This window comes from Diospyros lotus, unplaced genomic scaffold (assembly GCF_014633365.1).
Source record: "Diospyros lotus cultivar Yz01 unplaced genomic scaffold, ASM1463336v1 superscaf1, whole genome shotgun sequence".
Classification (NCBI taxonomy): domain Eukaryota; kingdom Viridiplantae; phylum Streptophyta; class Magnoliopsida; order Ericales; family Ebenaceae; genus Diospyros; species Diospyros lotus.
Window position 1 is genome coordinate 6,908,696 of NW_026267104.1, and position 22,127 is coordinate 6,930,822.

The 22,127-nt window shown below is 36.1% G+C and overlaps 4 protein-coding genes and 1 pseudogene across 4 annotated transcripts; 4 read left to right on the top strand and 1 right to left on the bottom strand.

Annotated features, from left to right (window-relative positions):
* Nucleotides 1-641: 641 nt before the first annotated feature.
* LOC127792769 (probable mannitol dehydrogenase) lies at nucleotides 642-3,270 on the top strand. Its single transcript, XM_052323346.1, has 5 exons — nucleotides 642-851; nucleotides 1,510-1,623; nucleotides 1,811-2,327; nucleotides 2,465-2,624; nucleotides 2,847-3,270. Exons 1-5 carry the CDS (start codon nucleotides 748-750, stop codon nucleotides 3,053-3,055), a joined length of 1,104 nt encoding a protein of 367 aa, XP_052179306.1. The 5' UTR covers nucleotides 642-747; the 3' UTR covers nucleotides 3,056-3,270.
* LOC127792770 (uncharacterized) lies at nucleotides 2,737-5,071 on the bottom strand. The gene is made up of 2 exons (XM_052323347.1): nucleotides 4,422-5,071; nucleotides 2,737-3,121 (listed from the first exon to the last, which is right to left on the bottom strand). The coding sequence occupies exon 1, from the start codon at nucleotides 4,872-4,874 to the stop codon at nucleotides 4,449-4,451; it is 426 nt and encodes a 141-aa protein (XP_052179307.1). The 5' UTR covers nucleotides 4,875-5,071; the 3' UTR covers nucleotides 2,737-3,121; nucleotides 4,422-4,448.
* Nucleotides 5,072-7,872: 2,801 nt separating this feature from the next.
* LOC127792921 (2-succinylbenzoate--CoA ligase, chloroplastic/peroxisomal-like) lies at nucleotides 7,873-13,545 on the top strand (annotated as a pseudogene).
* Nucleotides 13,546-15,226: 1,681 nt separating this feature from the next.
* On the top strand, nucleotides 15,227-16,370 carry LOC127792920 (uncharacterized). Its single transcript, XM_052323584.1, has 2 exons — nucleotides 15,227-15,512; nucleotides 15,679-16,370. The coding sequence occupies exon 2, from the start codon at nucleotides 15,743-15,745 to the stop codon at nucleotides 16,283-16,285; it is 543 nt and encodes a 180-aa protein (XP_052179544.1). The 5' UTR covers nucleotides 15,227-15,512; nucleotides 15,679-15,742; the 3' UTR covers nucleotides 16,286-16,370.
* LOC127793167 (WPP domain-associated protein-like) lies at nucleotides 16,368-21,254 on the top strand. Its single transcript, XM_052323953.1, has 3 exons — nucleotides 16,368-16,822; nucleotides 17,603-17,729; nucleotides 20,716-21,254. Exons 1-3 carry the CDS (start codon nucleotides 16,368-16,370, stop codon nucleotides 21,148-21,150), a joined length of 1,017 nt encoding a protein of 338 aa, XP_052179913.1. The 3' UTR covers nucleotides 21,151-21,254.
* The last annotated feature ends 873 nt before the right edge of the window (nucleotides 21,255-22,127 follow it).

The window sequence follows — 22,127 nt, forward strand, 5'->3', positions numbered from 1 at the left end:
ATATTACTAAAAAGATAATATTACTATTATTGTGTAACATTTCTTTTTTTTTTAGTCAATGAGAAACAAATTTTATTGTGATTTAAAGTATAAATTAAATAAATTCATTAAATATAGGCAATAATAGCATATAAAAAGCATATTCACCAAATACTACATATATATATATGTGTGATATATAATATCTTTGGGTAATACTTCATCACAATCGCCTTCATCTATTGGGTTCAGAATACGGTGAAAGAGTTAAATAAAAAAATTCAGTGACCCTCGATTTTAATTTCAGAGCAATACTTTAATTATGACGGAGCAAGTTCTAAATGAGATCGTTAGGACTATCAGACTATACTTTGGGACTGTAATATATAATATATTTTATCAAAAAGGAGGCTGGAAACGATTTGATGCAATGATGAGAAAAGTCGCGGTGACAATTCTATGGTCGTTTTTGGTAGACTTCACAAACATGTGCCATACATAATAAAGGTAAATAAATTGCAGATGAATTCATTGCTTGGAGAAGAGGTAGCCCAGCATGATGACTGACTTTGTCTTCAATATGATGATGATCTCACCAATTACCTCACAACTCATACATATATTTATATATATGTGTGTGTGTATATAAGCCAAACCAACTGCACTAATTAATTTAATTGCCAAACACACAAACCTAAACCCACCGATATTAATCTCTCTTTGCTCTTCCCCTTCTCTCTATACATTTTCTCGGTTAATTTTCTATACATGGCAGCTGTTGCCATACAAGAGCATGAACCAACTCAGAAAGCCCTTGGATGGGCTGCTAGGGACGACTCTGGGATACTTTCCCCTTTCCATTTCACTAGAAGGTAATCTCAACAACCAATTCAGTATATAAATATATATATATATATTGTGATATCATATATATATACTGATATATATGATAGAATAATACTATTTGTTTTTTACAAGGATTTAAATGGCTATAATTTGCCCCTTCTTCTCTTCTCACAATGATCATTTTATCCCTTTCTCTCCTCTCTGATCTCTCTCCCCTTGTCCCTCCAGCACCACCTCTCATAGCCTTTCTCTCGTCATCCACCACCTCTCACTTGCTGCCCGTGCTGCATCTTTGTCTGACCGATCACCACCGCCCACTGCATCCTCGCCTGGCTGACTGCTGCGACGAAAGGCGAGGATGCAGCGAGCGGCGAGGGTGAGGTGGGTGGCGACAGTCGGTCATGCGAGAATGCAGCGGGCGAGTGCGAGGTAGCGGCGGGTGGCGAGAAGAAGGTTGTGAGAGGTGGTGCTGAAGGGAAAAGGAGAGAGAGGAGATGAGAAATTCGGAATAAATCCTCCAATTTATCAGGAGAACATCCACCTGTAAACCCTCCTACGAATATGATATCATAATTATGTTAAATAATATTTAAAAGCTGTCCTAAAAAGTCTGTGTTTACATTATTTTTTAGGGGTGAAGATTAATACACCACTAATTAAATTAAGCATATTGTACGTTTACAGGGTGAATGGAGAGAATGACATTACACTGAAGATCCTCTATTGTGGAATCTGTCATTCTGACTTGCACATGATCAAGAACGAGGTAGGACTTACCAGTTACCCCATCGTTCCCGGGTATGTATATGTGTGTGCTCATTTCTTTAATGATATGATCCTTCCACATTTGGTCTCTATTTATAGAGAAATGACAGAGTTAGAAACATCCTAACTACTGAAGAATTAATTTGGATTGATTGTAGAATTTTGAGATATCTATATATGTAACACAATTAAAATGATATATATATATATATATATGTAGGCATGAGATAGTGGGAGTGGTGACCCAAGTGGGCAGCAAAGTGAACAAATTCAAGGTAGGAGACAAAGCAGGTGTAGGCACCATTGTTGGTACTTGCGGTGCCTGCCCAGACTGCCAGGATGACTTGGAGATTTACTGCCCTAAAGCCAGCCACACATACACCCTATTTCCAACCTCCGACCAGCCCAAAAACTACGGCGGATTTTCCGACATCATGGTGGTTAACCACCGGTTTGCCCTCCGTTTCCCTGACGCTCTCCCGCCTGAAGGCGGCGCTCCGTTGCTTTGTGCCGGAATTACAGTCTACAGCCCCATGAAATACTTCGGGCTCAGTGAGGCCGGGAAGCATGTGGGCGTGGTTGGGCTCGGCGGACTGGGCCACTTGGCCGTCAAGTTCGCCAAGGCGTTCCAGATGAAAGTGACGGTGATCAGTACGTCTCCTGGCAAGAAAGAGGAGGCGATTCGTCTACTGGGTTCTGACTCATTTTTAGTTAGCAAAGACTCAGATCAAATGAAGGTGGGTGAGGTCTTTAGTTATATGATCATATGTCGACATATGTTGGTTTTTTTCTTCTCTATTCGATCGAGTTTTTGGACTGGTTGTAAGTATACGTGTATTTGTTTGTAATTTGTATATGTGGTGTGGTGGTATAGGCTGCTATGGGCACATTGGATGGCATCATCGACACGGTATCTGCGCCTCATTCTATTAATCCTTTAGTTGATCTTCTGAAACGGGACGGGAAGTTAATTCTTTTAGGAGCTCCGGACTTGGAGCGACCTCCTGAATTGCAAGTTTTTCCTCTTATCATGGGTAAGTTTTTAATTTTAAAAATTAAATGTGAATTCTTTAATTCCTCAACGCTATAAATACTCTCAACTTTCTTCACTCTCTCTATCTAAATGTACACTGACACAGGCAAAAAGAAAAAAAAAGAGGGGAAATTTATAACTTGTAACCAAATTTAGTAAGAAACAACATACTATTTGTGGGAAAGTGATGTGTATATATATATATGGATGGAATGGACGGCAGGAAGGAAAATGATAGCAGGAAGTGCAGCCGGGGGGCTGAAGGAGACGCAAGAAATGCTAGATTTTGCAGGGGAACACAACATCACTGCTGCTGTTGAACTCATTCCCATGGATTATGTCAACACCGCCATGGCCAGACTTGAAAAGGGTCAAGTTCGCTACCGCTTTGTCATCGACGTAGCTAACACCTTGGGCTTCGGATCAGCTTAGTTTCATTCCATTTCATTTTTTAGCTATAATGTATTTTTTTTTTGTGTGTTATTTGCAAGGCCAGCGCTGCACAAATCAAAAAACTTTCATTAAAATTTTTGTAACGGTGATGCTATGGTGTCACCTATTATATCTTGTACTATTATTTAAAGTTATGCACTTGTTGTAATAAACAGTTGGGTAGACTATCCTCATGCCCCCCTATTAGAAGTCAATATATTTTTCTTTTATTGTCTGAACACCCTAGTTAGGTTTTGACAAAAGCAGCCTTGATATTTTCTTGTTCATTAGCTTTAACTCCCACCACCTTCCTCTTTGTAGCCTTGTTTTTTTTCACCCTCTTTTTATGTTTTACTAAATTCACTATAATGCAGTGAACAGAGTATTCAACTACCACCAGAATGAATTCTCTGTTTACTTAGCATTACCACAAACCTAATTTAATTAGCAATATGGCAGTAAACAGAGCATTCACAATAAACGTTACTAGAATGATTTGTATCAAGAATATGGTATAATCTAACTAATGTGATTGAATTAGTTTTTGAGCCTGTACAAGAAGTGACCCAATCCATTAAACTTAAAATCGACCTAATAATGATTGGATTTGTAATGTGGTTAAACTGGTTAATGAATTTATTATATATCTAAACCAATCGGGATCCCAATTGGGACAGTTTTTGTCCCTTTTTGGAGTTGTTATTCAATAATTGTACACCAGAAGTTCAACATAAGATGCAATCTGGGCAGTCTAGTGGTTGGGGCATTGAATTCCTACTCATCAACTCCCATTCACAATTTGTTCCCATATACTATTTAATTATTAAAAAAGAAAAGCAAAATTTTTATATACCTTTTATAAAGAAGAAATATCTATTTTTTGACCAAGTGCTTTTTACAACATAAAACAGATTACGCAACAAGAATCCGTTTTGAGTGTTGGCATTAACTAAACATCAAGTCAATCCATCACTGGCTCCCACTTAATATATATATATATATAGTTTATACATGTAATTCACATTGACAAGATGCCTTATCACTTATCGTGAAGATTCTTTATCTTCTTAATACAAATGATTAAGCCAACTAATTCTCCTTAGTTTGTTGGACACGAATATATGTTGATTAAAGTTCCAAGTGCATCTCCATCAACAGTGATAAGAAAATCATATGTTAGCAGCAATTTTTATGCCCAATTTGTAATAGTTGAATCTATTTTGTTGTTAAGAAAATGTCAAAAACCGTTGTGATTGGATTCCTTATAGTGGCACGAAAAAAGATGCCGAGTGCATGAAATTCATGACAACACAAACTTTGCGCAAAGTGAAAGGAGCAAGGAAGGAAAGAAAGAAAGAAAAAGTACCGTAGAATGGATGTGCAGTGTCAGTCATCACTGTTTGGTTCTTCCAGTGGATTTTTGCTTTTGATACCGATAGGCAAAAAGCAACGCCGCGACAACGAGTAAAGCAACGCCTGTCGCTCCGCAAGCCACGGTGGCCGCCACCAACGCCTCCCTCACGTGATTCCTCTTCCGTCCTCCGCCGCCGCGGCCCGAGACCGAGGCGTCCTTCCACCACGACTCGTCATCGGTGGCGTTCTTCGCCTCCGGGAATGGAGACCCCGGAGCCACCGACGACGACGACTTTCCGCCGAAGAAGGATAGCATTTCCGGCGACTTCGTCGTCGCGTTGTTCTGGTAGTCCAATCCATGCTCGGATGGGCGGAGATCTCTGCCTTGCGATGGTCCGACGTCGAAAATCGCAATCAGGGGGAGGTAGAGGGCGAATACCACGGCGTATCGCCACCAATTCTCCATTGAGAATTTCTGGCAATTAATCTCTAGGCTGCAGTGATCAAGCCTTCCTTCCTTCTCCCTCTCTCTCTCTCTCTCTCTCTCTCTAATTTAGATTTGAATATGTAAAGTATGTATATATATTAAAGTGGGCGCTTTCCTTTGCTTTGCTTTGTAGTTTGTAGAGGTGTGGATTAGAGGGAGGGAGGGAGGGAGGATTAGGAAAGCTGTAGAGTAGAATAGATGAGTAGTCCTCTGAAATGAGATCTAAATCTGCTGTTCCTCATCAGTCCTTTTCATTTCTACAGTTGCCTCTGAATAATTATTTCCATTTGACACGTGGATCCAATCAAATAATCAACGGGGTCATGCCTAAACCACCCTATTGTTACCAAATACCAAAGTCTATAAAGGTTTATAGGTGGGTTAATTCTTTTTTTTTTTTTATAAGAAAATAAATTTAAAGAATACTAAATTTTAAAATGACCCATTTTACATATAAACTTTTAACTCCCCTAATTATATGTGATTATAATAAATCATATAATAAATAGAGTTTTATTAAAATTGTATGACGTAAAAATACACATTACTTAATATCCGATATTTATCTAAAATTAACATAATCTTGTTACTTTTTATTAATAAACTAATATATGAATAAATAAAAAACACACCAACACTAATATACTTAATAAGCAAAAGATGGATTCCGTGTAAATAAAATCTTGAATATGTCAAAATTAAGTTAAGTTAATCATCTCAAATATTGATAATTTCATTTAAATTATCACCTAAATCATACTCAATAAGATGGTACGGGTTATTTTATTTTTTTAAGACTAAGACTAAACATCTCACATTTCCTCACCTTCAAACTCTATACCCATTAAGAGTCGAAATAATGAAGTTATAACATAATGTAGTCCTATAATATGAACTCATTCGAACAATATTTGAAGAGCTAACACCTCGAACAATATTTGAAGAGCTAACACCTCGACTATGATTTGCTCAAGAAATGCAAAAACATAACCTTAAAGAAAAAATGAGTATATATATATGTTTTATATGTGATAGATCATTTTGTATTCTTATTTAATTTTATGGACAAGAATTTCAATGAAGTTACAATTCTCTTATTTTTTGAGTCAGGCAAAGTTAAATGTTACTTGTCACGTGATTTTCGACCGATCTCATGCAATTAATTCTATAATTAATGTGCCTTTGATTTTGTCTGGTCATGAGTAAATAGGAGACAAAATATAAAACAAACTATATTTACATTAATAATGTATGATAAATTTATCCAAAACAAAAAACATAATATTATGAATAATTATAAAATAAATACTATAATTTTTAAACTTATGTTTTCTCTCATATGTTATTTTTTGCACAAAAAAAAAAAATAAAAGTTGGGTTAGTCCTAGGTCGTATTGACCCGATCTTTTTTGGGGCGTTGCCCAATTAGAACTATTCGGGCCAGTGGTTAGACACCTCCGACATACATAGATATATAGAGGATGTTTTAAGATATAAGTAGAAGTAGTGGATCTGAATAACACAAAGGGCCTGTTTGTTGCAGCTTAAAAGTTGTAACTTTTAGTTTCTAGTTTCAAAAAAATTGGGATGTAGTGTTTGTTTTAATTTATAGAATTCTAACTTATAGCTTCTACTAGCTTTTAGAAGGGGTAAAAGTTGGTTTTTTCAAAGCTGGGGATACCCCAGCTTTTACAACTTCTGCTTAAATAATTATATTTTTATGACAATTTTGCCCTTATTTTTAACAAAGAATTTCCCTTTTGTCTACGCAATCATGGATTTTTCTTCTCCACCGTCATCTCAATTTTCAGATCTCTTCCTCTCTCTCGTCATCTTCCTCTCTCTCTATATTTTAATTATTTTTTTTATAACACTTAAAACTTATACATATACACTAATTAATTTTTAAATTATCATTCTATAACTACTAAGGGTATTATGGACAATTATACAAAAATAAGTTATTTACAGCTTATGGTATCAAACACCACAACTACTTAACTACAACTTCTAAGAAGATGCAGCAAACAGGTTCACAATTTATTCTAAGTTTTAGAAGCTATAATCTAAGAAGATAGAAGTTATAATTTCTTTAATTAAGCTGCAACAAACGGGGTCAAAGATTAAGGTTGCGTTTTTCTTGTTGTTTTCAAGTCATTTTTAGTTTTTAATTTTCTAAAATAATGAAAACGCATTCTCTTTGTTATTTTTAAAAATATATTTTTGAAAACAAAAAAAATATATATATAAAGAAAACGTAAAACAATAAAAAATTGTTTTGAGTATTTTCATTCAAAATAAACTCTAAACTCAAAACATATTTATTTATTCATATTTTATTATTGTAATGAAAAAAATATTACAAAATTCATTAACTTTAAAATGTGTATATTTTTTAATAATATATTAACATTAAATATTTATAATTTATTGAATAATCAAATTTATTGAATAAAATATCATTAAAAAATTATTTTCAAAATTTTAAAGAGAACGCATTTTCTAATTTTTTGTTTTGAGAAATAATTTTTTAAAATAATAAAAAAATACGTTTTCAATTTTCTAAAAATATACTATCAAAACACAAAATTAAAAATAAATTTAAAACTCAAAATTAAAAATTAAAAAGTAAAAAGAACACAGTCTAATAGTTGATTCAATTGATATTCTGTTGATTCAATTAAAATATCAAATAAAATTAACAAATTTTCAACCAAGTGGAAGTGGTGGCACCTGGAAAATGGCAAATATTATTGGTCTCACTTCCCTTGCAATTAGAGAGTGAGAGAGAGACGAGATAAGAGATTAACGTCACCTTTTTCTCTTAAATAATGCTATTTATTTAGTCTTTAGTTTAGATAATATATTTTTATTAAATAATAAAAAGATACACAATTATACGTTTTCATTACTCAATAAAAATATGTCAACTGAATCGCATTATCCTTTCCTTTTGCCCCCTCTCCCTCTCTCTGCCAAATTCAAATATCCAAAAACAGAGACACGAAGTAGCTTCGCTTCTTTAGTTCTTTGTTTCAATGGCTTCTTCCTCATAGAGTGTTTACAGGTTTTGGGGGAACTTGCCCGTATGGGAAATTACTCCGACGCCCACATTTGCCAGTGAATGAGCAGCCTAGCCACCCTCCGGCCCTAGTCTCCGGTCACAATCTCAGGGGAACGCCTAAAGACCGGCGAGCAGTTCGTCGAAGGAGTTCTGGGCCTCGTCGGTGGGCTACTCGAATTCGGACTCCGAAAGGGCGATGTTGTCGCCCTCTGTGCGCTCAATAGGTTCCTCCTCTGTCCCATACATTACATTCTTAGCTAAAATTCCTCATTTGGTGAAGATGAGTGAAATGGAAAAGATTGGAAGGGAATGTAAGTAAGGATGGAAAGGAATGGAAAAGGAGAGCAATCAAAAAGATGGAATAGAAGGATATTAATCAGCAAATGATCATTAGACCCTTTCAACGAAAAGATTGAGTGTGATAAAGTCATAGGCAAATTTGAACTTTTAAAAAATTATTAACGTTAATGTTGTCAAAACACAAAAATTAGTTTTCATCCATTCTCGCAATGAGTAGAAGTGAAGAGAAAGAAAAAAAAAAATAGTTATTCATGTAACATGGTGATTAGTGGAATGAATTAATCAGTTCTTTTGTGGTTCTTCCGGATGTCAAAGTTTTTTACATGGTTCTAGTGCTTTCACATTGAATATCACAGATATACGTGTCAGATATGTGCTTATGATATTTGGTTTTGTGGGCAGTGATTTGTATTTGGAGTGGTTGCTGGGAGTTGCATTTGTTGGAGGCATATCTGCTCCTCTCAACTACAGATGGGTATATTCAGTAAATTCTCTGAAAATCTTTTCATTTTATATATATTTGGTTTATCTATTTAGCTGGACATAATTTTCTTTTCTTTATATAGCATGCTGTTTTTTTTTTAAATTTATCACATGCCAAAATTCATTAGCCAAGTGCCAAAAATTGCAATGAGACAAGTAATTTGATCACCCCTTACTCCTTATAAGCCCACTGATCAGCTAAAACATTGGGCTTAGTCTTCATAGGAGGTAATACAATTTCCAATAATTAAAAATTGCACCCAACAAGTACACTGAACATTTAAGTTGTGGTCTCCTAAGAAGCTTAATTGCATTACGTAGCTTAATCTAATTACCTAAGCTTAATCCGTATTTTTGCAATTCAGTCCCTATTCTAGGTTGAGTTACCTCTCATGATTGATTAAAGTTAATCCTTGGCACTGAGGGAAAAAGAAAAAGTGAATCCTGTACCAAATATTATGGAGGGATATAAAGCAATTGACTATATCTTTGATTTCTGGGTGATTGTAATCAAGATGCTGTTATTGCATGATATCATACTTTCGGACGGTGAATGTCATTTAGACAATTGTTATGAATAAAGGAAAACAAAATACAGTTTGCTTCAGCATATCCTAAAATGGAACCATCTTTTTTAAGTTGTTGGTTCGTACATGTATTGCATGATAATAATACATCTCAACTTGCAGAGCTTGGAGGAGGCAACATTTGCAATGAAGGTTGTGAGCCCAGTAATGCTGGTGACTGACGAATGCTCTAGTTACTGGTATTCAGACTTTCAGAGAGACAGTATACCTTTTCTGAGATGGCATGTTCTCATGAATTCCCCTTCAGATGACAGCAGAAAAACATTTTGTATGAAATCCATTGGATTCTAAATATTGTGTGAGAAATGTAGAACATAGTATGCATTATCAGAATCTAATTCTTTTATTGATGGTCACAATATGGCTGTTCTTCTCTATTGCAGTACTAACGACTCAAACACTTAAGAAGCCTTTAAGATCTCTATCATTCAATTACATTTGGGCTCCTGAGGGTGCTGTTATAATATGTTTCACATCAGGTGTATATGAAGATATACAAGATGCTAAATATGAATATTTTGAGGAACTATAGTTGTTAATCATTTGTTGACTTGAGCTGATCGCAATATCAATTTGGTTATCTTTTGGCCATAGGAACCACGGGAAGGCCAAAAGGAGTTACCGTAAGCTATTCTGCTTTGATTGTACAATCCCTAGCAAAAGTTGCCATCATTGGTTACAGTGAGGATGATATACTCCTTTCTTCATGATCCATGATTGTCCTTTTCTCATACAAAATCACAGGATGGCTACAGTTCTGGCGGCAAACCTCAATCAGGCTTAAAATAGCAAGATTATAAGAAACTGACGAGTCAGTTACTAATATGAAGTTAAGGGATAAGCACTTAAATTGTATTGTTGTTTGTTGCAGGTGTATCTGCATACTGCTCCTTTGTTTCACATTGGAGGTATATCTTCAGCCATGGCCATGCTAATGGTGGGAGGTTGCCATATCTTGATACCCAAGTTTGATGCTAAATTAGCAGTTGAAACCATAGAATGATTTCATGTGACTTCTCTTATCACCGTTCCTGCAATAATGGCTGACATTATTTCCTTAACCAGGTAATTTTTTTAGAATTCATGGTACAAAGAGATTGAAAAGTAGATGATATTTTACAATCATTCTCTTTCAAGTTAAAGAAAATAGGCAAGTGTTTAATAATCAGAATTAACATTAGTCAGTGTTTTAGTGTGCCAAATTAACTTCATCTCCCTTTGTGGTTTGAAACTTTTTCAGGGTGAAGGACTCGTGGAAAGCAAAGGAAACTGTGGGTAAGATATTAAATGGAGGTGGCAGTCTCTCAGTTGAGCTGATCAAAGAGGTCACCGTATTTTTTCAAAGAGCCAAGCTTCTTTCAGCTTATGGTATGCTTCTCTCTATTTTGTTTGTTCATTCAAGTGTATCTTCAAGTTCACACCATCTCAAAATGAGTACTCTTGAAGCTTGAAACATCTTTTTACCTGAGAGATTTGATGGAGAATGCCTTTTGAATTTAACAAGAATTATGGTTTTACCTGTGACACTAAATGAGATGTTTTGAGGGAAGAATGATAAAGGAGACTGAAGAATTTAATCCTGCAACTAGTTTTTATATAAACATCATATTGTAAAATTTTTTAAGGAAGTATGTGAATTGACTTCTGCAATCAGTTTGTTGGTTTTGTAAGCTTGACCATGTCAGCAAACGAGCAAGATTCTTCAGTCAAATCTAGGTTCCGTGAACTTGTTTACAAGGCTGACAAACTGGTTCATTATTAGGTGTCAAGCTGAAGCAGCCATATAGTTAGGCAAACTTCACCAAAATTAATGACAGTGTGGATGGATCCACAAGAAGGCAAATTATTGCTTCATAAAGTAACAAATCAGGAAATTGACAAAATTATAGGCTGAATTTGATTTGTGGGAAAGGAAAGATGAATGAGAATACACTGCCTTTTTTGAGAAAATAATTTCAAACAGTATATTCTCATTTAGAACCTACCATAATTATTTTATTTAAGAAATTAATTTCCCTCAGATCTTTTCCTTCATGCATACAGGGTTATGTGCTGAAGTTTGTTTTCTTGTAAACAAGAAATATTAATTTTTCTCTTGGTCATTTTCCAATTCTAGGCATTAATTCTTGTATAATACTAATTCAAACAGACCAGTCAACTGTTAACATGTCAAAATGATGAAAATTTTAGTAAGCCTCAGCTTTATATGTGACAACTATTTGAGTGGTTTCACGTAGCACATACGCATTGTGAAGAATTTTCCTAATAATAATTATACCACTTTGCTTCATTTCTTCTTCTTCTTTAGTAGTTTTTCTAGATCTTTTCCCCCTTCCATTATTACTTACTTTTGTTTTGATACCAAAGGAAGAGTTGCAGTGAAGGTGTTCAGATTAAGTTTTTATTTCTAACTGGCTGGGCTTGAGATTCTATGCCAAAGATCAGCTAGAGTTTTAACAAACATGGATCTACTTAGTTAATGTTTTATGAAAGCATTTTACTTCAAAGCTTCGTCTTATGATTCCTTCGTAAATTTTTCTTCAAAATGCCAATGTTATGTGTCCTGACTTTCTCTTGTCCCTTACCGGCTTTACTTCAAAACTGAAGGGATGACAGAGGCATGTTCTTCATTAACCTTTTTGACCCTCTATAACCCCAAAAGTGATAAATCAGACCACACCTTCAACAGAACTGGAGATATGAGTGTGGTTTGGTTCATCAACCAGGAGCTGCGTGTGTTATTGAATTAAAGATCAGCACATAAGATTTTTCGCGTGTTGGAAGGATATTAACTAGGGGCCCCCATGTAATGCTTGGCTACTGGGGCCAAATTCCAGTAAAGGCATCTAATACCAGGGATGAGGGTTGGCTCGACACTGGTGACATTGGCCAGATTGATGACTATGGCAATGTGTGGCTAATTGGGCGTGTAAAGGGTCGAATCAAGAGTGGTGGGGAGAATGTCTATCCTGAAGAGGTATATACAAGAATATTGTAGGTTTCTGTGCTGTTGTTATCAAATAGAAATAACAAAAAATAAGTAAATAAATAAAATGAAGAACATTTTCATCTCTCTACATTACTTGCAAGGCCCCCTAAACGAATTTCATGACTTTCAGGAGTCCATTACTTCACTTAGAGGAGGTTCACATTAGCTTAAATTGATTACTTTGCTCTGAACTTTTCTGAGCTTTTCTAGTTGCTTGGTGACTCAGGTGGAGGCAATCCTATCACAACATCCAGGAGTTTTGGGAGTTGTTGTGCTTGGAATTCCAGACACTCGATTGGCAGAGAAGGTTGTAGCTCGTGTTCGGTTAAGAGATAATTGGAAATGGCTTGATTCATGTTCTGATCACTCAACTGAAAACAAGAACCAAACACTATGCAGTGAGACTCTGCAGCAATTTTGTCAGGAAAAGCATTTAACTGGGTACTTATTCTATTTGAAGTATATTTCAAGGGCATGTTTTGCTTCAGACATCCATTCCATGTATATCTTCGTATAGATTTACTCTTTTGATGTTGTGTCATAATGCTACACCCCATGCATTCCATAATTTTTTTTTTTCTTTTCAGGTTTAAAATACCCAAAAGTTTTGTTATGTGGAGGAATCAGTTTCCGTTGACAACAACTGGGAAGTTGATAAGAGATGAAATTAAAAGGGAAGTTATTTCTAGTATGAAAATCTTGCCTAGCAATCTATAACCTAACTGGCAGAATAGGACTGCTGGTAGAAGGAGACCCTAAAGCATGAAAGGCGAAGCTGTGCATTGAAAGCAAAAGTCCAATGCGATGTTGTTGGCAAAAGGGCCACCATAATTTGGTTTGAGTCAGGTTCGAAACAGTTCATTTAAAGAGAAATAATCATTATGAGCTATCTTTTCACCGAGAACCAAATTTACATTCTAATCCATTGGCTATGAGTTGAATGCACGTATCACCACTGTGTTAGGCTGCTGGGGCTCGAGCAGAAAGCTGGAGGCTTGCACAGCTTGAGCGTCGGGAGAGTTCTCAGCAAATTAAGTAAAACAGCCATGTCTCAGCTAACAACATTATTGAGCACAAGGGAAGATTCAGAACTTCTGAGCGTACAAGGTTGTCTCTCATAGTTTGATCTTTGTAATGTTGAAATGTTTTAAGTTATTGAGCATCTTAGTTACATTCATGTGTTTGTATTGAAGCCTTAGCTTCTAGTTGGGTCAATAATTTATACTTCATGGAGAAGCTAGTGATGCTTTGTTCATTTAGCAGAAAGTTTCTTTCTTTTCATAAGAGAATTTTGTTGCTACGTAAAAGGAATAACCAGGGGCAACTAGAATAAGTAGAAATTCGCCATAGATGTATTTAGGTACATTGGACCCCAACCTAGCGTTTAACAAGTAACTGTTAAGATCTCTTACATGTGTGTGATGGTGGTAAAGAACAGCCGCAATCACCGCCCATGGAAGGACAATGATCATTAGATTTGAACTTTTGGCCTTAGGAAACCAATGGTGCCTTGCCTTGGGTCCTCCATGTCTACTAGACCACCACCAGTGGTGCCTTGGCCTTGAAGAATGAAGTAAAATGTCTAATATGGCCCTGCTTGTCTTGTTGCCAGCATAAGAAAGCAAAGAGGGCACCCACCAGTGTCATTTACAGGTTAAAAGCAACACACACTTGTGGAAAGTTATACTAGGTTAGGTCGGTGCAGTTGGCCTCAAAACCCTTTCCTCTCCAAAGTTTGAATTGGCTTTCAATGGCATGCCCTTCTGAATAAAAGCCAGGCATTACAAGGACTTTAAAAACAAATCTTCAAAAAAATAGTATTATTCGATAGATATAAGGTTTATTTGTGTAGGGTTTATACTTTTACCTCTTATTATTATTTTTATTTTACTTTTTGTTTATTTAAAAAGGGGTTTTGATGTTAAAATTAGTGGCAGGTAAAGTTATCTCCTTTTCATCTCTTTTCTGTTCATCTTCTTTTCCTATACATCTCCCTTTCCCATTCATCTTATTTTCCTGTTCAACTTCCTTTATTTCCTCCAGTCGTTGCCTCCACTACAACTAACTTTGCCTCTGGTTGTCGCCTCTTCCGCGGCCCACTTCACCTGTCGTCGTTGCCTTCGCCGTAGAGTGTTGCTGCTATTGTTGCCTCCGCCGCAGTCTTTATTGAAATATTTTTTAAAATCTACTATTTTATTTGTTCTTTTTTCTTGAATTTTTTAGGTGGATCTTGCAACGATACTTGAACAAAGAACAAATAAAATAGCATGCCTCAAATATTTTAGAAATATTTTAAAATATCTAAACTGAAATAGAGACTCCAAATATTTTATTTGTTAATTTTAATCATGTTAATAAATAATTTTGAATGAATTTGATAATGAGAATATTTTGATAAAAAAATCTTTATATTAGTATTTATCATACGTAATTAATAAACATGTAAAAAGAAAAAATATATTTCTAAGTAAATTTTAAAAAAATTAATAAATAATTTTATAGAAATCTTGAAATATTTTTTAATTTTATCTTGACCATTCAATATTTTGATTCGAAAAATATTTTAATATTATCTTAATACAATTTTATCTTACTCATTTTAATAAATAATATCCTAATAAATAATTAAGAGGGTATTTCTTTTGTTATTATTAACTTTTTTTTTCTTATTATCATCAATAGCTTAATTAATCAAAAGAAAAAGAAAAAAAAGTTGACTCTAATCATGATTAGCATGATTGCCTATACACAAAATAATAATTAATGGGTTGATGGCTTGGCTTCAACTTTAAAATCAGTGCTTCTTGTTTATATTATTATTTATTTATTTTACAAATAATTAACTTTTCAGTTAAATTACTTCAAGCTGAAGGAACGGTGGTGAACGTTAATAACAGAAGTAAATCACTTCAGTGTGATAAATAAGACCACCCGTGGCTGATTCCAGGGACATGGAATCACCCAAACCCACTCCTCTCTTTCGTCTGTCGTCTCACAAACACTAAAAAACCAAAACCCAAACTGAAAGCGAGAGAGAGTGTTGCAGCAGCGCTTCTCTGGCGTAGTCAAAGCCTGAAGTTTTAACGGTCTTTTCCGGATTTTGACGCCCTTTTGAGTTTTGACCGTTAATTTTTCATTGCCGTTGCTCCTCCTGAGAGAGAGAGAGAGAGAGTAATTCACCTTTTGCTTCACCTGTAAGTTCTCGTGTTTCACTTTTGAACTTCGACTGTAACTTCCTGTTACTGCTTTTTTATGTATTTGAAGTAACAGTCCACTTAAACTGCCTGCCTGTTATTTTCAAAATTGAGATTTGTTTTATTCGTTGTTAAGCGTTGGGTTTTGCAATTCCACGATCTGTAGAATATATAGATTACACAGCGTTGGTGACTCTGTGACGAAGGGGGTGGTGAAAGCAGTTGAACAAATGGCGGCAGAGAAAATTGCTGTGAAGGAATTGGAGGTGGTGAAACTGAAGGAAGTGTTGCGGTCTTGCCAGGTGGGTGATGATAAAAGCGAGTCATCAGGGTCGCTGGTTGTGTATCATGAGCTAAGAAGTGAGGAAAATGGGTCCTATGAAGTTAGTAGCAAGCGGGAAATTGAAGATTTTGATATGGATGAGTTCTTAATCAAGGAAGGGCTCTGTGCAGTTATTTTCAGGGAGGCTGTCAAGGATGCTCAGTCACAAATCAGTGACTTGAGCACTGATTATTTACAGGAAAATGATAATCGAGTTTCCCTTGAACTAAAAGTACTTGAAAAAACCAAGGAATTGGACTTGATAAAGGGTGAGTTGTCAGATGCAGTGAACCAAATAGAAGTAGATAAAGTTGAAATACAAAATTTAAAAGGCCATGTTGGTAGCCAGCAAGCAATGTTAGCCAAAAGAAGTGAGGAAAATGAAAATCGAGTTTCCCTTGAACTAAAAGTACTTGAAAAAAACCAAGGAATTGGACTTGATAAAGGGTGAGTTGTCAGATGCATTGAAACAAATAGAAGTAGATAAAGTTGAAATAAAGACTTTAAAAGACCATGTTGGTAGCCAGGAAGCAATGTTAGCCAAGGGAAGTGAGGAATTGGATTTAGTTAAGCGTCAGTTGGTAGATGTGATGGAACAAATTGAAGTAGGTAAAGTTGAAATAAATAATTTGAAAGACCACAATAGTAGGCAGGATTTGTGGTTAACTAAAAGAAGAAATGATCTAGATTTATTAAAGAGTGAGTTGGTGGGGGCACTAGTGGAAATTGAAATAGATAAAGTTGAAATGAACATATTGAATCAAAAGCTAGAACTGATGGCAAATAAGGTAAGTGAAGGTGATGAACAGAGAAATAAGCTTCTTGCTGTTATCCAAGAGAAGCAAAATGCCATCTTATTGCTTGAAGTGAAAGAAAATGAACTGCAGAAGCAAATGAAGGTAGCAGTTGATCTTGTTCTTGGAATTTCAGGGGCCCTTTCTAATTTTGAATGTCGAGTGGCTGAGGGCTTCAAGAAGAATAATTTGAGGTAATTATGGTTATGGTTATGGTTATGGTTATCCTTTTGATTTTTATATTCTTTGGTTTCCAAATAAATCTGCCTTGTTTCCCAAATAACTATATCGGCATATTTGGTCTTGCACTCACACGTTATTTCCCCTCCCGATATTCCATTTAGCTATCAAATATTTATTTTTAGCGAGTGTGACAAGTGAGTTGCTTTCATTGACCCTCAATCATTAGTTGCTTCCAATTTATTCACTTATTTGCTCGTTTTGTACTTTTTAGAGCTTAATTTGTCAATTTTGTATCATGTGGTTTGTGTCTACTTGAGCCATGCCTCCATATTCTTATTTATGGCTTCTGATGTTGGAGGTCAATTGCCCTCTAGTTTGTTGATTATATAAAACCTGGCCTTGATACAGGTCTGTGGATACTGTTTTCCCATGCCTGTTTCCCTGCTGTGGGACCATGGGTGAAATTCCAAGCTCCATTTATTTGACATTTGAGAGCAGTTAAGGGTGGATTTAGAGCCTAGGATGTGGTTAAGGCTTATTATTCAGACTAATAATTAATTAAATAGAGACATCAGGATGACTATTACTTATTGGCTGCATTTGGTTCTTGCCTACAAGTTTATGGTATGGGAAGTACTAATCAATTAGAACTTCTTATACCTGAATGTTCCTGGATTATTATATTTTGTTGGTCAGGACAGTATGGATACATTCAAATACAAGTTATTTTTCATTAGAACTTATAGGTACTACATTATTGAACTGAATATATTGTGCATGATCCTTTACAGGTTGGAGGAATCTACTCATCAATTGATTTCTCTTATTCAGAAAACTAGCACAGTTAAAAGAACAAAATTATTGGACAAACAAAAGCTTGAGAGGAGATGTGCTGATCTTCAAATGGCTGAAGCTGAGGTAATGATCTATCTTTAAAAGCTCATATTAGGAACCATTTGATGTTTGGTAATGTTTTTGAGCGCCCCCCCCCCCCCCCCCCCCCCCTTCAAGGTGGCTGCATCTAATTGTTGTGACAAATGGAGACAGAGAAGAATACATTTTTGAGTTATTAAAGTTCTTGTTTTGCATTGCATATTATGAATAATTATAAAATAAATATTATAATTTTTAAACTTATCTTTCCTCTCATATGCTATTTTTTGCACACAAAAAAAAAGGTTGGGCTAGTCTCGGGTTGCATTGACCCGATCTTCCTTGGGGGTTGGAATTGTGCAGGCTAGCGATTTGACACCTCCGATATACGTAGGTATATTGAGGGAGTTTTAAGAGAGTAATGTTATTTGTACATATAAGACTTTTACAAGTGTGCTTACAGGTATTTAAATGGCTATTTTGCCCATTCCTTTCTTCTCACAATGACCATTTTATCCCTTCCTCTACTCTTTCCTCTCTCTCCCCTTCCCCCTCCAGCACCGTCGCTCGCCACCTGCGCTACATCTTTGCTTGATCGACCAGTAGCCCGCCTCGCCCTCACCTCTTACCACTGTCGCTCGCCTCGCCCTCGTCGCTCTTTGCTGCCGCCCTCGTCGCTCGCTGCCCGCCTCGCCCTTGCCGCTCGCCAACGACTGCTTGTTGCTCCCCTCGCCCTCACCCTCGCTACTTGTTGCCCGCTACTACCTGTTGCATCATCGCCTGGCCGACCGTTGCCGCGAGAGGCGAGGATACAGCAAGCTGTGAGCGACGAAGGTGAGACGGGCGGTGAGCGGGGAGGGCAGGCGAGGATGCAACGGTGGGCGTCAAGTGACAAGTCTGAGGCAGCGGTGGGCGGCGAGGGCAAGGCAGTACGCGGGCGACGACGCGGAGGCGGCTGTGAGAGGCGATGCTGGAAGGGAAAAGAGAGAGAGAGAGAGAGAAAAGCGGTTGCTGAAAGGGAAATGGGAGAGAGATGAGAGGAGAGGAGATGAGAGAATATCGTGAATTTATCGCGACAAGTCCTCCAATTTATTGTAAGAACATTCACCTGTAAACCCCTCTATACAAATAACATGACTCGTTTTAAGATGGATCATGCTAGTGTATAATAAATTTGTACATCTTGGGCTACATCAAGGGGTATAAAGATTAAAATACCTTGCGCCTCACATGTGTCTCACGCGCTTCTATGCACTTCATGAGGAATTTTTTTATCATTGATATACCTTTGTGTAGCCTAAGGTGTACATAAAAGTATACCAATAGCATTATCCTTTTAAGATATGGGAAATGCTGCTTGTACCTAAGGGTTTACTGAAAATATTAATATTATTTTTATTTAAAAAATTCTATTGGTACATTATTGTGTACACTTTAGATTATAATAATGTGTTAATGTCTAAAATGTCCTTACTCAAGGCGGTGAGATGTAGTGAGGCGAAGGATATTTATGTTATTTATATACATTGTGTAACTCAAAATATATATAAATAATGTATAAATAACATTACTCTTTTTATTTTTGTTTTCAACCTTTTCAAATTGACTCTCAAATCCCCAAATTGAAACTTCCACACGAAACCCTTTGGCCTTGAAAGAGAAATCCGTCACCACCGCTTGCACCACCGTCGCCCTTGAAAGAGAAACCCGTCACTGTACCCACCACCTACCGTCGCCTGCACCCACCACCGTCGCTGACCCAGAAATCCCCAAATTGAAACCCACAACCCTTCGAGGCCTTGAGAGAGAAAGGGAAACCGCCAACCACTGCACCCGCCACCTACCATTGCTCTTACCCGCCAACTACTGATGATCTTGGACAAACTTACCCTTCTGATGCCCTGTAAGTGCTCTAATTCTACTCCTTTCCTTTTTTTGATAACTTCCCCCCGAGCAAGGAGCCTTTAATGAGAATCGCACTCTCTTTATGCAATGATTGCACAAGGTTGAGTGTGAGCTGGGGTTTACTCGAACTAGGGTTTGGTTTTACATTGGATGTCCACTGGAAGAGATGAATTGATTGAATACAAGAAGTTCGTGTTTTTGTTGCATATGCTGTTTTTCACAGTTACATTGTGCTAATTTTGATGTGAACATGGATATTGTTGTAACATTTAGCAGTTATTAAGATATCCATTCAAAGTTATAACTATAGATGCAACTGCTGTTAAATCATTAAAGGGACAAACAACTGACAAATACACCAAACCAACATGTAAAATAAGGTTAAAAGGGAATGGGTTGGTTTCTACATGATGAAATCCTCAGAAACTACTAGGAACTCGTTGAGAAAAACATGTGTTTATGTTAACACATAAGGGTCCAGGGACATTGCCCCTAGATTTTAAAGGATATTTAGAGTTTGATCCATTTTGTTCATCTTGTCGTTTCATTTATGATATTAAATATGATATGATTGATATTATAATTTATAATTTTTTATAAAGTCAAGTCTATTCAAAGTGTTATTTAAGAGTTTCAATGATATTCTAATAAGTTAAGTGATAATATTACTAATTCTTTTATCTTTTAAACTCGACAAAGAATGCCAAGGATCACACTAGGACTTAAAGAGGTGTGTCTAAAGATAATGAGACAAATTTAAAACCCTAAAATCACCAGCATAACTACTGCAGCTAAACTAGCATTTTGCTTATAACCAAGTGTTCTTCTATTACTTTGTAATTTTGTGACCGATGATGTTATCAATGACTCTGTAATTCTTGATTGCAATTGATGTATTGTAGCGATTAATTTCTTTCAAAAATTTTTGCTTGAATTTGAGGTTTCAAAGTGCTTAACTTAGACGATTGAAATTGCTTATGTGAAAACAGTCTTAAATAATTTAAAGTAGCATTTCTTACTGAAGTAAATAATTGTAACTTAAGATTAGTTGCTTTGATTTTACATGTTTCGACAATATGACACTCCTTGCTGAAATATTGTTTGTCTATGATTGTGGACGTTGTAGAATCTTACAATGACGAGAAAGAACAAAGGAATCTGTCATAGTTGTAGACGTCCTGGTCACAACTTATCGAGATGTCCCACAAAGCAACATTGCCCTTCATGTGGACAGGGGTTTGTGAAATGGATGGAGGTAGAGAAGAACACGGTGAACAAAGGACGGATGTTCTTTTGTTGTAGTGTTGAGTGCGGATATTTCAAGTGGGGTGATGAATGCCCCCAAAAGAAACCCGACACTTTTGGAGAACAAGCAAGTGGAGGGGTGTATGACGAAGGTGAATCAAGTGGTGTTGTTTTGGCCAAATCATCCGCCACAAAGGAAATGAAACAAGATATGGCTCAAGTATTCAAACTTCTTGCTCGCATTTTTGAAGAAGAAGATGTGGAGATATCTCTCAATCTAACGATTCACAAGGGAAAAGGAAACGCATGTTCTTGATGGTTTTGAGCTGCCGACCTTTTCCTTCTTGGAAATATTTCCATGTTGTATTATATAATCTTATAGAAATGTTATTGCATGACTGTTAATCCTCTCCTTTTTTCTATGGTTGTAAGATGTTAGTTATTGCTTATTCCTTGGTATGCTTATCATGTCCCTCTTACTTTGCAATAAGTGTTTCAGGGTTGATTTGTGTGGCTTCTTGAGCATTGTGTGTAGCAACTACAACGCTTAAGTTGAGCAAATCATTCTTGTAACATGAATTTCATGGACAAGTTATATCAACAATTGAAATACATTTACACTTGAACTGTATACTTGTTTTAGTAAAGCTTAATGTAGCTAATAATTTTCTTCAGCGCATGTTTCATCTGTGTCTAAGCACTAAGTGCTAAATAAATACCCTTGTGAATCCAAATGAGAAACATAAAAAAAGTAAACAAATGAATTCATTCTTGGATGTGTTTGAGTTTAACACTTGTTGGGGCATGACCATCAAATTTGTGCCCATATATGTCCAGCATGCACATGACATTCTCTAAGAGCATTTTCGGAAGACATGTCAGTGGAAAGAGTTCTAATCCTTAGATAAGTTTGGCCACTGTTCCTCCAGCATGTCAGTGGAAGGCATGAAAGCTCTGAGAAAATTTTCATTTAGCCACTGTTCCTCCAGCATGATATACAATGTGATAAAACATTAACTTGATAATTCTATTTAGAACTACTAATATCCTAGTGAAGGGATATTATACAACATTCCCTTCCATTTCCCAACATCCTTTCCATCTTTAATTTGGTCTTATCTCACATATGCCAATCACAGGTTAAGATTAGGCTGCCAACCAAAGGTAATGTCATCTATTGGTATAATCAAGATGCTTAAGTAATCAAGCTTAGATCTCCTAATGTCCCACTGCTATCAACAAATTATGATTCATTTACTTACAATAGTTGCTTAAATATGGAGAAATTGGCCT